The sequence below is a fragment of the Oryctolagus cuniculus genome, chromosome 1, assembly GCF_964237555.1.
Source record: "Oryctolagus cuniculus chromosome 1, mOryCun1.1, whole genome shotgun sequence".
NCBI lineage: Eukaryota > Metazoa > Chordata > Mammalia > Lagomorpha > Leporidae > Oryctolagus > Oryctolagus cuniculus.
In genome coordinates, this window is record NC_091432.1 from 229,312,122 (window position 1) to 229,329,844 (window position 17,723).

The following is a 17,723-nucleotide window of genomic DNA, read 5'->3' on the forward strand; positions in this document are numbered from 1 at the left end:
CACACCGTGGGTTACTTCCAACCACTGCCACTGGGTATTTATAACAAACTCAAGTGGCTAACAGTTTGGCTTGGCAGGAGCTTAAGTGTGTAAAGTTTTGCAAACTGTTTCTGTTCAAATATGTCCTGCTGAAATGGGGTCCCAGGCGGGGTTCCATAACTGTCAGGTCAGTGAACTGCGTAACATCGAGAATGTATTCACCATGCAGCGCAGACAGGGTCTGGAAATCAAACACTTGGTTCTATCGCAACCTTCTGAGAAGCCTCCGTTTTTTCAACACAAGACTGACATTGTATTAATAAACATTACAAGTCACTAGCCTGACATGTGCATCGCGGTAGCTGACAGACTCCAACACAAGCTGAGGGGAGAACAGAGGAAAGCAAAATGAGACATGGGAACTAAACATGGCCAAAGGGGGTGTGTCACGAAACGAGTCACATTAATGTCAGAAATGCGAGTCCTAAACTTTTAAGATATATAGTAATGAAAGCAACAATCGAGTGCAGTTTTTAGATAGCAAGGAAAGTTGATGGCTATCTAAAGTAGTCACTTTCATCGTAGGAATAAAGCGAATCCTGGCACGATTTCAGCAGACATTCCAGCGAGCAAAACACGTATTTAGCTTGTCTGACCTTTAAATTCTTAGAAGTCTATAATTAATGCTTTCCATCTTGATTACTTGCTCCAATATTTCTGTCATTTTAAACAGACACAAAGAAAAATCTTTTCTTCTCTCTAGACAGTAGCTGTTGCCAAAAAGGAAATCAAGTCAGATTTACAAATACAAAATTAAACAGGCTGCATATGCTACATTTCCATACACGAGGACAATCTGGACAATGAAAATGTTTGCTAATACAAGAGAATGAACAGAAACAACACACAGTTGGTCCTCGATGACTCGCGCAAACAATAAATAACTAGGATAATTTATATCCATATTGTCAGGCCTGGCTACAGAGAACACAGGCATCTTCCTCTATTCCTTTTTCTATTTTAGTCATGCCCCTACCAAACAGTATGACCTTGGGTAAGTAACAGCTTACATACAGAAATGAACTGCTTATAAGGAGTAAGTGAGATAATGTCTCTCAGAGGCATGAACTTGAGTGACTGTGCAAAAATGCTTGTTTCCTTCTCCAGACCACAAGACAGTCTCACATAAGAGAAGGACAGGCTTCCAGGAAATGCACCCTTTGATAAAGGTCTGTTACTTGGGGAATTCTTTGGGGATAACATCAAGAAGGCAAACTAGGGGCTGGTGTCATGGTGTGGCGGATTAAGGTGCTGACTGTGACGCTAGCATCCCATATGGGAGCCAGTTAGAGTCCCAACTGCTCCACTTCCAATCCAGCTCCCTGTTAATGTGTCTGGTTAAGCAGCGGAAGAGAGCCCCTGCACCCATGTGGGAGAGCAGGATGGAGCCCCCGGCCAAGCCTCAGTCATTTGAGGAATGAACCAGTGGATGAAAGATCTCTCTCTTGCTCACTCTTTCATTTTTGCTTTTCAAATAAATAAATAAATAAAGGTGGCAAACTACAACTACAGGCCCTTTTGAACAGCCCTCATCCAGGAAAGAGCAATGAATCTAGGGCATGCCTCTTAAAAAGCAGCTCAGTTTTCCCTATGCGTGCATCCCATAGAAGAGGGCAGTCTGTGGGGGGCCCCTGGGCCCTGCTGCTTGAGGCAGCCCAGACTGGGGCTCAAGATCTTCCACTGTTTCCCTGACGGTCCCCTCCCCAAAGAGCAAAATCCTAACCAAATTCCATCTGTTCTGCATTTTGTTGTTAGAACTGTCCCTTTCCCACATTCATCTTAATGCATGAACATTTTATGGAAAATACATATATAGGAGGGAGATTAGCTGCTGATACTGACATGTGATTTAGGGGGATTCTGGCCACTTAACTGGCCTTGATTTCCCTGCCTTTAAAGCCTTTCTTCCCCACTCCAGGACAGATCTCCGCACGAAACTTCAGTGCCAACACACGCAATGAAATGACATCTCCACAGCTGTGTCTCATTGCCACTCGTGAATTCAATTCAGTTTCACAAATTCTGATGTCAGTCCTGGGCTGGGAGGTGGGAGGAGGAGACGGACCAGGCAAGTCCCTTCTGGGAGAAGCATTCAATGGACTCAAGAGCCCATTCGCCTTGTTCTGTAATCTAAAGTAGCAGGAGGCCCTGGCTTGGTCACTGCTGGCACAGAGCACTGCCCCAGGCATCACCTGACACCCAGCTCTGTATCTGGCTTTGGCAGCCAGCCCACAACCCTCCCATTCTTCCCATCTCTCCGACCCCACACTCCTGATACCCAGATAGCAATGCTTAACATGGCAAGTTAGGAACTCCCATGGGTATAGACATTTGCTCTGTCCAAAATCAATGAAGAGCAACATGTAATTTAGAAATCCACTTATGAATCTGGTAAAGGAGACAGCTTCCATTATCAGGCTCCTAATTTGCAAGTGCAAGCTGTTAATCTACTCCTCTTCCTCCAAACCACTAATTTTGTTGTTGGTGTTTGTTTGGTTTTGCTCTTCAGATTTAAAAGATGTTTATTTTGGTGCACACATTTTTTAAAATCCACAGACCCCCCCCTCCATTTTAAATGCTTGTACTTTATATCAAGAACATTTTGCTTTGTCATTCAATATTCATCATCACTTTACATGAATACATAGCACTTCACTGTAAAAGCAAACCAACACTTATTTCTCCAGGCTGATTCCAACTTTCTGCTACTGTTAATAACTACAATGGACATCCTAGTACATACATCTTTCACACATTTCTGGTGACTTCCCTAGAGCAAATCCCTGGAAGTAAAATTCTGGTGAAATGACTCACACATGTTAAGACTTCCATAGCACCACAGTGGTCATCGGGAAAGCACATAACAAAAAACATCTCCACAGCAGTAGGAGCCTGACCACAACAGTTCTATTTCTAGGAGGATCCTGGGGCCCAAGAAGCACCCAGTCCTGACTCAGCAAGAACATGAGAAGTCATCCAATGTCACGTTCCGTTTCTGATTAGGGATTCATTTAAGTTAACTATAGTCCTCTTAAGATATAAACAACGATAAAATGTTCTGATTCACCATCTTTGCATGAGAATGAAGGGAAATTAAAATTTTTCTTTTGTATGAAGAAACCGATCCATTTTATAATTTTTCTATAATGAACATATATTAATTATATGATTTTAAAAAAATCCAAAGGAAGGTTAAATCCCATTCTTACCTTACTGTAAATTATTCAGTCTGATAAATCTCATATACAAAGAATAAGAATAGCAACTATGTAACAACACTTCCTACATACCATGGTCTGAGCTAAATTAATCATCACAGCAGTACTTCATGAGGTTCAAGGAACCTGAGGAGTCCACAGATGAATTCATAGGCTACTTTAGATGTAAACATTTGAATTTAGCTTAATGCAAATTCTACCTATTAACTCATATCTATTCATCTAAGCATGTCTAGAGGGACCCCTACATAGGAGGGGGGGGGTCTCTTTTTTTTTTTTTTTTTTGACAGGCAGACTTAGACAGTGAGAGAAAGAGACAGAGAGAAAGGTCTTCCTTCCATTGGTTCACCCCCCAAATGGCCGCTACGGCCGATCCGAAGCCAGGAGCCAGGTGTTTCCTCCTGGTCTCCCATGCGGGTACAGGGCCCAAGTACTTGGGCCATCCTCCACTGCCTTCCCGGGCCACAGCAGAGAGCTGGACTAGAAAAGGAGCAACCAGGATAGAATCTGGCACCTTGACCGAGACTAGAACCTGGGGTGCCAGCGCCAAGTGAACCATGGCACCGGCCAGGAGGGGTCTTCTAAAAGTTCATGGAAAATTCATGTTTATGGAAAAATTATGCAAGAATTTAAAATTTCTTTTGCAATAAAACAAATTTATCTTTTAATTTTACTTCTCTACAAACTTGTCAAAATATCCTTGTGAATAGATAAAATTGATAATAGATGTAGGCAACTTCCTATCTCCCATGTACCCCATTTTTCCCCCAGCTGGGGGAGCCCAGATCGCTGCTTAGAGAAGAACAAACCCAGGACAGCCATGTGACCCTCACCAGACAGATGTGAACAAGCAGTCAGCTTACTGGGTAAGACGTGCTGACAAATGCAGTCCATGCACATGTGCTTATGCATCACCTACAGCTACCTTCACATCCAAAGCAGAGATGAACCCACAAACCTAAAACATTGACCACCCAGCCCTTCACAGAAAGTTTGCAGCACCTGGGATAAGTTGGTGAGACAACAGGGATTGTGTGCTCCAGCAGCTTGAGTTACTTGACATCACTGGCAGACCTAGTAAAGGCCAAATGGTATCACTGCAGCTACCTGCAAACACAGTTCGTTGGATAAAGAAAGTGGTGGAGAAATCAGTGGGTCCATGTCCTCTATGGAACAGGCTTGTTGATGCCTGACAAATGATGCTCTTTTGCACACAAGTCACACTGTGGCTAGGTTATCAATCAGGCAGAGTTCACCTGTGTACAGACAAAGCAAGGACAGCAGAAAGTAGGGGGTCGGGGGTTAGGGGCAGTAGTAAGGAATGTTCCCAGACACAGGAATTTCAGTTTTCAAACGGAAATTTCTGGGGAAACTGAAATTAAGTGGAAATTACGATGGGATAAATGCACAGATTTTTCTAGTGAAGAACATTTAAAATTTGGGGGTGACACCTTATAAATCAGTTGGTCCATTACAATAGTGGATTGATCATTAGAAATATATTCACTGTTACAAAGGACAAATAGTACGGTACTCGTGTTTTTTTTTTTTTTTTTTTTTTGACAGGCAGAGTGGACAGTGAGAGAGACAGAGAGAAAGGGCTTCCTTTGCCGTTGGTTCACCCTCCAATGGCCGCCGCTGCAGCCGGCGCACCGCGCTGATCCGATGGCAGGAGCCAGGATCCAGGTGCTTTTCCTGGTCTCCCATGGGGTGCAGGGCCCAAGCACCTGGGCCATCCTCCACTGCACTCCCTGGCCACAGCAGAGAGCTGGCCTGGAAGAGGGGCAACCGGGACAGAATCCGGCGCCCCAACCGGGACTAGAACCCGGTGTGCCGGCGCCGCTAGGCGGAGGATTAGCCTAGTGAGCCGCGGCGCCGGCTTGTACTCATTGTTTTATATAAAAATCAAAAAATAGAAGTTGACAAGTAAAGCATTTAACTCCCATTTAACCCAGCATCAGCAATTTAATTTCAGCAAAACATCAACTGTTGCACTGAAGTAACCTCATTGATATTGCAGTTTTTCTTGCATTTAACTTGCAATTTTAATTAAGTTGTATAAAAACATGGAATTTATAGCTAGGAAATTATAGAACTTTATAACTAGAATGTTTACATTTATATCTATTCAAATAGCCTTACAAGAATAAGAAAACTGGGGTAAAGACTGAGGCTACAAAATTTATTTGCCTTTAATAGAGACATTACTGATGTCTAAGGAAATTCCTAATGACAATCCCATGAGGCAGTTACCGGCATTTTTCAGATAAAGAACCTGAGACTTACAAAGGTAAGTTGATTACACTCATGGAGCAACTTACTGGTGAAGCTGACATTTGGATCCAGGTTTGCCCAAATTCAAGCCTTGCTTGGGGAAAAAGGTTTCCTGGAGCCTCGGGGGTGGCTGCTGGGAGGCCCTCTGAAGGCCAGAAGACTGCCTGGGGCTTCCTGGTACTCAAAGGCCAGGGCAAGGCTGCAGAGGAAGGGAAGAGGGCTCAGAAGGTATGGTGGGACCCAGGGCTTGGTCAGGAGTCCTGCTGGCAGCCCACCTCTCTTCAAATACCTGTGCTAAGGGGGCCAGTGCTGTGGTGTAGTAGGTAAAGCCGCTGCCTGTGGCACCGGCATCCCATATGGGCACCAGTTCAAGTCCCGGCTGCTCCTCTTCCGATCCAGCTCTCTGCTATGGCCTGGGAAAGCAACAGAAGATGGCCCAAGTCCTTGGGCCCCTGCCCCCACATGGGAGACCTGGAAGAAGCTCCTGGCTTCTGGATTCGGAACAGCCTAGCTCTGGCTGTGGCAGCCAACTGGGAAGTAAACCAATAGATGGGAGACCTCTCTTTCTCTGCCTAGCTCTGCCTTTCAAATAAATAAATAAATAAATTTTAAAAACAAACAAACAAACAAACAAACAAACAAAAACCTGTGCTGAGTGCTAAGGATACAGAGGTAGTAAGAGTTATGCTCTTCCAGTCTTCAAAGAGTTTATGGTCTTGCTACTATCTTTATCTGGAAAGTGGAGAGCCAGCAGTTCACGCCTCACACGGCAGCAATGGCCAGGGCAGGGCCAGGCTGAAGCAGGAGAGAGGAGTGCAATCCAGGTGTGGGTGGCAGGACCCAACTGCTTGAGCCACCATGGCTGCCTCACAAGCTCTGCATTAGCAGGAAGCTGGCATCAGGAGCTGGAGCCAGGAACTGACCCAGGTACTGTACTCTGATATGGGGACAGGTATCTTAACCTGCAACCCAACTGCCCAGCCTACAACTGTCTTTAGCATCTTTGTTCATAAAAAGACTACCAGGAAAGTCTGCAAATCTCCCATGTCCACAACCTGCCCATGTCCAGTGAGTTACTCCAATTCAGGTTTTTTCAGCCCAGCTAAGCAACATTCGCCTAAAGTCTGCCCCTCCTCTGCAGTTAGTCTAAGATTGGGCAGAACAGACAGGAAGACTAGCAACAAGATCTCCTCAATTATCTACTTAATAAATATTTGTGACCTATCTATTACAGTAAAGGGGCTATGCTGGACACTGTGGGGCACAGAAATTCTGTTCCCACCCTCACAGGGTGAGCTGATTAATTCGTAACAATCATGGAAGCTAACATTTCAGATGGCACTTACAGATGCCAGGTGCTGTTCGAAGTGCTTCACATATACCAGGTCATTCAATCCTCACCTCCACTTAACTGAGCCACGGAAAAACCAAGAAATCCACATCCAGGATCACGTACCCTACTCAGAGCAATGTCAGAATAGGTATCCAAGCAATCTGGCTCCACTGCCCATCTTACCTACTGCGCCACAGAGTAGCTGAACATGGGCCTTATGACAGTGGGACTCACTTGACTGACTAAACCCACTCTACATTCAAACTCCCCGGCCCACCCTACCTCCTAGTAGAGCGCAGAACGGACTTTAAAGTCAGGAATAGGGTCAAATCCAAGCCAGAGAACAATGCCTGCTCAGCCTCAGTTTCCAAGTCCTTAAACTGGTCATAATGAAAACTGGGCTAACTTGAGGTTCAATGAGATAACATACGCATGACTGGCCCCTAGTAACTACTAATTCACCCCCTGTTGTCAAACCTACTTCCTCTTTTTCTCTTTCAGGCCAGCGTCTTCCCAGCTTCTTCCCGTCTCCTCTCCTCTAGGAGAGAGAGGCAAGGAGCAAAGTGGGGAAATGAAGTGGAGACCGAGGGGTGACGTCACTTGTCTTGCTGGGATTTTCTTTTCTAAAACCATGGGCACATCCTGAGTGTCACTGGGCCCTGCCTTTGTAGGAGCAGCTTTTCCAGCTGAGAATATAGACCAGAGAGGCAAGTGGGAGACTGCTGAACCAAGGACACACACAGGGCAACAGTCAGTAATCTGTATTATTCCATCAGACAACTGAGAAAAGGAAAAACTTACTGATGCTTTCGTTGTAAATGTTCACAGATAAAGATTTCATTTTACTTTGTGCTTTTAGAAACACTCCAGACATGTCGAATAAACTCTCTTGAACTTTAAAATAGAAAAAAGATTGACTGGCGTGTGTGGATGTTTGGGAGTAGGAGTGCAGGGAGAGGAATAATTCAGGAGGTTAAAAAAACAAACAAGTCTAAGCAGTTGTTGCCATTCTCTGCCTCCCCTACTGGAATTCTCCAGAAGGTGGAGTTCATAGGGGTCACTCCTGCAGTCTAAGATGCCTCTTCTGGGGAGGTATATAGAATCCAGCCTGGATGCCTCTACTGGAAAGCACGGGTTTAGGCCGGCGCCACGGCTCACTTGGCTAATCCTCTGCCTGCGGTGCCAGCACTCTGGGTTCTAGTCCCGGTCGGGGCGCCGGATTCTGTCCTGGTTGCCCCTCTTCTAGGCCAGCTCTCTGCTGTGGTCAGGGAATGCAGTGGAGGATGGCCCAAGTGCTTGGAGGAAGTACCTGGCTCCTGGCTTTGGATTGGCGCAGCGCGCTGGCCATGGCAGCCATTTGGGGGGTGAACCAATGGGAGGAAGACCTTTTCTCTCTCTCTCTCTCTCACTGTCTAACTCTGCCTGTCAAAAAAAAAAAAAAAAAAAAAAAGAAACAAACAAACAAACAGGAAAGCACTGGTTTAAAGGGCCTTGTGCCTGGTGGCTGGGATGCCTGCATCCCATACTGAATGCTTAGTTCAACCCCCCAGCTCCAGCTCCTGATTCCAGCTTCCTACTAATGTGAACTCTGGGAGGTAAAAGGGATGGCTCAAGTGGTGGGGTTCCTGCCTCCCACAAGAGGGAGACCTGGATTGGGTTCCTGGTTCCTGGCACCGGGCTTTGGCAGAACATTTGGGGGTGGGGACTCACTCTGTCTGTCTCTCCGTGCTCTTGCTTTAGAAAGGACTTTCCGTTTAAAAGACTGCTGCGATCATCTGTGAACATTTAAGTAGGAAAACTTCTTCTGGTCACTTATTAACAATCAATAAAAATGCAAGTAATGACTACTGAAATGCTTCTACAAACATCTTTTAAGTTAGAAAAAAAATCCTAATGACAACACTTTGAAAGGTGTTAAGACTGAAAAAATAGTCTTATGAATTCTGTAGTAAGCATTATGAATTGATGCACTTTTCAGAGGGTTTCTGTCAATAAAAAGTGACAGTGTAATGATGCTTCCACTGTCTTCTTGTCTCCTACTCATAGGAAATGATCCTAAAGAAATTATTCACCAGGAATGAAAAGGACAGAGATAACGACTGTCATAATAGAATTACTTATTAAAACAAGAAACAATCTAAATATCCTGTGGTAGGCTTTTAGCTTATCCCACACACTCGTCCTTTATATGGCTAATCATATTTTAATTATTTGTTTTACAACTATCTCCCCATTAGATAGTAAGCTCCATGAGGGTGAGGCTGTGCCCGTCTAGATCCCTGGTACATGATAAATACAGATTGTAGGAATTAAGAACAAGAACAAAAAAATATTTATAATATAATGCTAAGTAAAAATAATGTAAAATATATGTAGAGTAGGGGACAAATAGTTACATATATATTACGATGGAGGGATCTTGGAATATTTTTAAGTTATTTTAAATATTTTTTAAAAGATTTTTATTTGAAAGAGTTACAGAGAGAGGTGGAGACAGACAGAGAGAGAGGTCTTCCATCTATTGGTTCACTCCCCAGATGGCCACAATGGCAAGAGCTGAGCCAATCTGAAGCCAGGAGCCAGGAACTTCTTTTGGGTCTCCCATGTAGGTGCATTTCCTGCTTTCCCAGGCCATAGCAGAGAGCTGGATTAGAAGTGGAGCAGCCAGGACTCGAACTGGCACCCATATGGGATACCTGTGCTGCAGGCCAGGACTTTAACCCGCTGCGCCACAGTGCCGCCCCCCACCCCAAACATTCTTTAAGTTGTTATTTTAGTGCCTCTGACGAAGTGGGAAACCTTTGCTGTTCCACGTATAACTCACAGGAGGGATGAAATGACCACTAAAGGTTTGGGTGGCTACTCCCAGCTCATTCCCAGGCACTCTGGTACTATTTCTTTGCTCACGGGTAGAAAGACCCAAAATCCTCATGTATCATATGCAGCACAATCCTATTTTCTGTAAAAATCTGAAACAAAGGCAATATGTTTTAAAGAGACAGGAGGAAAATGTCTCCTAAAGCAATCCCTTTTCTGGATGGTGAATTTGCTGATTACTAACAGCAGGGGGTGCCAGAGGGATCCCTATTGTTCCCAGGAGGTGGTCAAGAGAAGAACCGCTGAGGCCCAGGTTAGAAAAGCTTAGGTTAGACAGTGAGGCCTGAAAGCCAGATTTCCCTTTACAGCTGGGCCATGTGGCTAAAACGCAGGCGCTCTGCAGACTTGAGTGAAGAGAAACTGCATGTTTATCTTCACTAACTTCTGATATTTAACGTTTCCTCCAATTATGAGAGTAGGCAACAAATGACAGCAGTGTTAGCAGTGCTGGTGACTGTCGTGAACGGACCGGAGCCAACACCACAGCACACCACAGGTGCTGCAGATCTCTCAGATGCCACTTAGACTCCTCACTGCTCCGAAATGACGGACTCCAGGACGCATCACGTCTGCAGCTGGATCTTACTGCTTCATCTAGTGGTAAAGCCCTGCTGATCACTCTATCACAATTTGTTTAGTAACTCGGTAACTTTAAACACAACAGGAGTGGGTGTTTGGCCTAGCAGTGAAGATGCCTGCATTGTATGTCTGAGTGCCTAGGTTCAGTGCCCGGCTCTGTCTCCCGACTCCATCTTTCTCTTTATGTGGATCCTGTTGGCCAATGGTGATGGCTGCAATGATTGGGTTCTTGCCCCTCATACGGGAGACCTGGATTAAGCCACTGTCTCAGTCTTTGGCCTAACCCAGCTCTGGCTGTCCCAGGCACTTGGGGAGAGTGAACCAGAACCAGATGTCTGTCTGCCTCTCTCAAATAAATAAATCTTTTAAAACAAGTCTTCCACATGCCACTGAACATTATTTTATGTTTACACATACTTTTCAGGAGAGAACTTTTACAAGCTTTATGAGTGCCAAAGGCACAAGTAAGATGGAGGACATCTGCTGAAGCTAAAGAAAGAAATGAAAGAAAAATCAAATGTGATCTACACAAAGTTACAGAGAAAAGTGTTTTGGGGCTGGCACTGTGGCATAGTGGGTAAAGCTGCTGCCAGTTATGCTGGCATCCCACATGGGTGCCAATTCGAGTCCCAGCTGCTCTACTTCTAATCCAGCTCCCTGCTAATAACCTGGGAAGGCAGAAGAGGATGGCCCAAGTCCTTGAGCGCCTGCACCCTGTGGGAGAGTGGGAAAAAGCTCCTGGCTCCTGGTTTTGGTCTGGCCCAGCCCTGGCTGTTGTGGCCATTTTGGAAGTGACTCAAAATGTCTCTCCCTCTCCCTCTCCTTCTCTCTACTCTGCCTTTCATATAAATAAGTAAATCTTTCAAAAGACTGTTTTTTTAAAGATTTGTTTATTTGAAAGAGAGAGAGGGAGAGAGAGAGACAGAGAGATATTGAGATAGAGAGAGATCTTTGTCTTCTGGTTACTCCCAAGATGCACACAACAGCTGGGCCTGGGCCTGGGCCTGGCTGAAGCTGGGAATCGGAGACTCTTGCATGGGTGGCAGTGACTCACGCACTGCAGCCATCACCTGCAGCCTCCCAAGTGCATTAGCAGGGAGCTGGATCCCAGATATCTTGAAACAGGATGTGGGCTTCCCAAGCATTGGCTTAACTTGCTGGCCCCAGTGCTGACCCTGAGAAAAAACCAGCTTCAGAGGCTCCACATGTACCCACGTCTCCCGAGAACTGTCTAGATCGGACATTCAGGGATCTTCCTTACAGTGTGTCACTGAAGGGCAATCTGTGTGCTGCCTAGGGACAGAGCAGGAAACAGAAGTCAGTGCTGCCTCTGGCAGTAATCACTGCATGCAGACTCTCCAAATACCAAACATCCTTCCTTTGCGGAACAAAACCAAAAATCAGAGCTGAAATGCCAGGACACAGGCAGAAAGTTCCGAGATGAATAAGAGCCCGAGTACTCACATTCGAACAAAGAGTGATTCCTTGGATGTCAGACCAGGCGAGGAATACTTCTCAACCAGGGCCAAAGTACTGAAGCCAAACTTATGAATGGGCTCATTGGCATCCAGCGGGGGGAAATCTGTGTCCACCTCCCCGTCATCCTCAGCAATGTGCAGGCAGTAGGCACTGACGTTGTCACTGAAGGGAAAACACAGAGGGGAGTGAACACTAAGACAGGGAAGCACGAGATCAATTTCAGGACACTGCTGTTCTTTGCCAAGTCTGGGGGTACAGTTAGAACTCTGGCACCTGTTGTGGATCAAGCACAGAACTTAACCCTTCAGATCAAAGGTGAGATTTAGTATCAACCCTAAAGGAAGCTTACAGTATAGCAGGCAGAAAAAGTAAGCACCATACTAGCTATAATACGAATATAAACAAACATCATAAAATAAATTTTAAAACAACTATAAAGGAGGAAAATCATCTGGGGAGAGTCAGAAGCCTTTGACTTCTCTCGAATACTCAAGGTAAGCAACAACAGCCACCCAGTTTCCTTTTCCTCTAAGAATATCTAATTCACTCGGCAGGATTTGAATCCAAACAGAGCAAAAGTAATTCACCTCATTTATTCTGACACTGACACCCTCTCAGAGACTTCTGGTCACTCCACCTCTACAGAATGTCTGCTCAATATTCCCAGATCCTGTCTTGTCCAATTCAGAGTCAACACACACACCCCTTCTCCTTGTTCGGGAGAGGTAGAAAGTTGGCTTGTTGAAAAGGATGGAAAGCTACACTAACAAACAGACGACACCGTGAGGGGGGTGTTTGCTGCAGCAGCTAAGATGCCACTTGGAATGCTGGCATCCCGTACTGGGGGATCCGGCTTTGAGTTCTGGCTCCACTCTGGATTCCTGTTTCCTACTAATGTGCACTCCCGGAGGGAGCAGGTGATAGCTTAAGTGATGGAGTTCCAGGTTCCTGGCTTTGGCCTGGTCTAGCCCCAGTGGTTGCAGGCATTTGCAGAGTGAATCAGCAGATGAAAAGATCTCTGTTGTCCTTTCTGTGCTTCAAATAAATGAATAAAAATTTAAAAAATTAAAATATTAAAAAAATACTGAAATCAACATAAACATTGTAAATTACCGTGCTCCAAAGCTGAAGTTTTGAAACTGCTAGCATTTAGAAGCATGAACCTGATGTTCACAAGGTGGTAGAATTCTAAATTCTGCAGCTTAAATTTGGAGTTTTAATTACATGATTGATGCTTAAATTAATTAATTGCAAAGTGTATGCTAATTGTTTAATTGGTTGCTTGATCTATATAGATCATTTTTTGAATTAAATGAGTTGATTTACAAAGTTTATTGATTGGATGTGACAATGAATTATTTCACTGACTACCTGATTTGCAATTTTCCCAATTAATTCACAAATCTTTAGCTGCAACTCTGCTTACTGAGAGAGAGACTACTTCAGGAAATCTATATCCAGTGAGTCTGTCATGACTAGGAGATATTTATTATATAAAACAGGTAATAAGGACAGATTAAAATTAATGGAAACTGTAAATTTGCTAAATGGATGGATAACAAGAAAGTAATCCGGCTATGTTTGTCACCATAAATTTCATGTATTTGCAACACTATTAAGAAATTTCAAATTCTTTTCTCAATGGTATGTGAAACTTTTGGATCTGCGCAGCAAGGCCCCAGCTTAAACACAAAACCACTGCGGAAGCAGAAGAAAGCAGTCTAGGGGAGGAAGACGCTATGGGTCTGACTGAGAGCTCCGCGGTCAGACGCAAATTCAGCTCTCGGCCCAGCGCCTCCAGTGCCAGTGTCTGCTCTGATGGAAAGTCTGACTCAGGGACTGCAGTCCAGATGAGATGATGTATGTAGCACCCAGTGTGTAACAGAAGAAAACAGATGGTGACTGAAACAGTAAAGTCAGATGGAAACTAATCTTCACAGTTATGTCAATGGTCCATTGTGGGCACACAATGCAGCCACACAGCAGCAATGAAGCTGAGCAGCAAGCCCTGGGAACACAGACCTGCACCTGGAGTTAGCAGCCACTGAGTCCCCAGGGCTTTATGAACAGGGCAGACACTGATGGAACAAGCAACAGACAGCATAGATTATTTATTGCCATGTAAATCAAACCTGAGGAATGTCTGGGATTCTTCAGCACCACAGAGGTTCAAGGGCAAATAATAAGACTATTGATCAAGGCAGAACGCCAAACACTGATATCAGAAGAACTCTGCTTTGGCTGTCATGGGATGCCTCCAAATCCACTCGAAGCTAATTCAAGTCACAGGCTAAGAGCTGAGAGTCAAAAGGTTCACTGCCAAGTGCTATTACTCTTCCAGGTTTTTAAATACAAAGTGTGAAATCATTCATTCAAACACCATCTGCCAAGTGCCTCTCCTGTGCTGAAGCCTGAGAGCACTGGGAACACAGACAGGAAAGAACACACAGCAGGTAAAGCTGCCGCCTGCAGTGCCAGCATCCCCTATGGGTGCTGGCTCATGCCCCAGTTGCTCCGCTTCTGATCCAGCTCCCTGCTAATGGCCAGGGAAAAGCAGTGGAAGATGGCCCAAGTGTTTAGACTCCTGCCACCCATGTGGGAGACCCGGATGAAGCTTCTAGCTCCTGGCTTCAGCCTGGTCCAGCCTTGGCTGTTTTGGCCTTCTGAGCCATCAGATAAAAGGCCTCTCTGTAACTCTTTCAAAATAAATATTTGGAAAGAATGAACGAACGAATGAGTCCTGTTGTGTCATGTAAGACAAATGGCAGCAAACGGGGCTCTCAACTCCACGACCTCCTCACTGGAAATCTGAGGACATAATGACTCAAGTTCCCTATCTTACATAAGGACATATGGGTTCCCTATGCATTTATGAAGGAATCATTAGTGAAAGAAGCTACTGTTTCTATTTTGACTTCTGAAACTGCTTTAGGACTCCCAATTAGTACAAGTGAAGCATCTTTAAAAAGTTTATGAAAAATGCTATCATGAGAATACAGCATGAATTTTTTTTTGCACCAAAATAAACTTGTCTTTTAAATCTACTTTTCCATAAACTTTTAAAAAAGATTTACTATTTATTTGAATCAGTTATACAGAGAGAAGGAAAGGCAGCGGGGGGTGTGGTGGAGGGGTCTTTCATCCACTGGTTCACTCCCCAGTTGGCCACAACGAAGCTGTGCCGATCAGAAGCCAGAGCCAAGAACCTTTTCCGGGTCTCCCACACGCATGCAGGGGCCCAAGCACTTGGGCCATTTTCCACTGCTTTCCCAGGCCATAGCAGAGAGCTGGATGGGAAGTGGAGCAGCTGGGACTCGAACCAGCACCATATGAGATGCCAGCACTGCAGGCTGTGGCTTTACCCGCTATGCCACAGTGCCGGTCCCTCCATAAACTTTTAGAAGTCTCTTTACACGACATAGTCTCATTAGCTATAATGAGTGAGCATCATGCCATAGACACTGTGCAAAGTGGGTTAGACACAGAAGCTCACTGAATCCTCCTGTAACTCTGTCAAAGCATTTATTTCTATTTCATGAATTAGAAAACTGAGGTTGAGGTGGGTGCTGTGGCACAGGGAGTTAAGCTGCTGCCTGTGATGCCCACACGTCATACTGAAGTGCCAGTTTGAGTCCCAGCTGCTCTGCTTCCAATTCAGCTCCCTGCTAATGTGCACGGGGATCAGCTGAAGGCAGCTCAAGTGCCTGAGTCCCTGCCACCCACGTGGGAGACAGGGATGGGGTTCTTGGCTCCTGGCTTTGGCCTGGCTGTTAGTCATTTATGGAGTGAACCAGTGGATGGAAGATCTCTCACTCTGTCACTCTGCCTATGAAAATAAATACATTAAGGGGGGGGGGGAGCCCTGAGGCTTAGTGGTGTTAAGTGGTTTGTCAAGATTAAACACCTAAGTGACAGAGCTGAGACTCAGACCCAGGCAGTCAGAACTGCTCCCTCCTGGCCTCCTCCTCCCTCGACAAAAGCCAGGGCACATCCTGACTTCCCAAGGCATTTGGGAGTCCGCACTCCTATGGAAGTGTCACGCACTTTGAGGAGGAGGAGGAGACCGTGGCACTCACTTATAAAACAATTAGAGGCTTAGAGTTATCTCGGCCTACAGAGAGGAGTAACATGTGCATGTCACCCAGCTTAACAGAGGCAAAGCCAATCTAGAGAATTCAGGTCGCTCAACTTTTATTCCATTACTTTAACCAAATCAGCACCTGGTGGCATCTTGAAATGGCAAGGGGAAAAGAGAGAGGCAGGTCTGGCCCCTGCCTCAGGAATCCCCAAATACGGACACGTGAAGCTTATGAAAGAATGAAAACCTGGCACCTTGCTATGGTACAGTTTGTTGGAAGGAACAGAGGTTTGACAGTCACATCTGGCCTTAAAGCTAACTCAACCATCAAGCACCCGTGACCAGATCTCTCTCAGCTCCATTTTCTCACCCGAAAAGAAGCTTTCCTTGATTTCCCTAAGAGAACTCAAGTGATCTTCCTTTGTGGTCTGACAGCTTTGGTCGATGTTTCCATGTATCACCTCACACTGCTTTTCCCTACTCGCACATCCATGTCCTAAAGAGCAGGGATTCTTGCGTAGCCTCTGCATGCTTGCTGAAGGGTACAATGGCTCGCATGCAGAAGGCACTTAACAAATATTTGTTAGGTGAACAAATACACGAATTTAAAGGCTTAATCAGCATAAAAATAAAGGGTCTTATCAATGCGGTATGTGCTAGGAAGAGGGGAAATGTAAGCTTTTCTTTTCTTGTCACAGTGATATCTGGTAACTAACTGGGACTTTCTAGGCAATGTACATACTTCAGACATTATAGGTCACCCTATAATGTAATGGAATAAAAGTTGAGCGACCTGAATTCTCTAGATTGGCTTTGCCTCTGTTAAGCTGGGTGACATGCACATGTTACTCATGTTCTTCTGTGGGAGACACAGAAGAAGCTCCTGGCTCCTCATCGGTGCAGCTCCGGCCGTTGCGGCCATCTGGGGAGTGAACCATCAGATGGAAGACCTCTCTCTATGCTTCTCCTCTCTCTCTCTCTCTCTCTCTCTCTCTCTCTCTCTGTGTGTGTGTGTGTGTGTGTGTGTAACTCTGACTTTCAAATAAATAAATAAATCTTTAAAAAAAGACAAAGAGAGAAAGCAGCATAGGATGAATAGAATTTTCACAATGCATCAGGATATGAGTACTGGCATGCTTTAGCACATTTTTTAAGGAGAAAAAACTGACAAATGATAACTAAATTTTCAATTGTATACCATATAAAAACTAGAAATAAAGGTACTAAAAAGTTCACAAATGTTATATCTACATTTAAGTCATGAGCGCTTGTGTCTAATTCTCTATACTTTTCTAATTAACGTCTCACATATGTAAAACTTTCCTTTTCTTTACAAAATATTTTTTATAAGGATAACCTGTGCTTATTGTGTACAACTTAGAAATACAGAACAGGACAAGGGACAGAAGGAAATCCCTCAGCCCATGAGACGCAGAGTCACTTGTCCCAGAGACCCTAACCACTGTCTGCTTCACTTCCCATCCCCAGGTTCCTACAAGGTCATTTCCTGAATTCTGGGAAAAACCGGTATGTACTGCACTGGGGTGATGTAAGGGTTAAATGACTTACTCTGCTGCACAGAGCCTGACGTGAAAATGCTCACTTTGCCACGATTTCTTCTACTCTTAGGCCTCTGATTATACAGAAGCAGGAACAACTATCTCACAGAAGCATGGCAGACAGCACAAGGCACAGAAACCAAGAACTGCCGGTTGTGAGTCAATCGCTGGGAGAGGATGATTAAAAGACTAATGAACAAGGACCGGGCATTCGGATCCTCAAGAAGAGATCTGAGAGCTGGGTTAGCATAGAAAGAATCATCCCCGGGGCCGGCACTGTGGCACAG

At 44.9% G+C, this 17,723-nt stretch overlaps 1 protein-coding gene across 9 annotated transcripts in view; it reads right to left on the bottom strand.

Annotated features, from left to right (window-relative positions):
• The window catches only part of MAPKAP1 (MAPK associated protein 1), a 259,514-nt gene that overhangs the window by 111,633 nt on the left and 130,158 nt on the right, over window positions 1–17,723 (bottom strand). For 7 of the 9 annotated variants that reach the window (XM_002720432.5, XM_017350083.3, XM_002720430.5 and 4 more), the window contains one exon: window positions 11,785–11,961. The exons of the other annotated variants lie outside the window; for them this stretch is intronic. In XM_002720432.5, coding sequence (XP_002720478.1) covers window positions 11,785–11,961 — 177 coding nt within the window. The remainder of the gene's footprint in view (window positions 1–11,784; window positions 11,962–17,723) is intronic. 9 annotated transcript variants of the gene reach the window in all.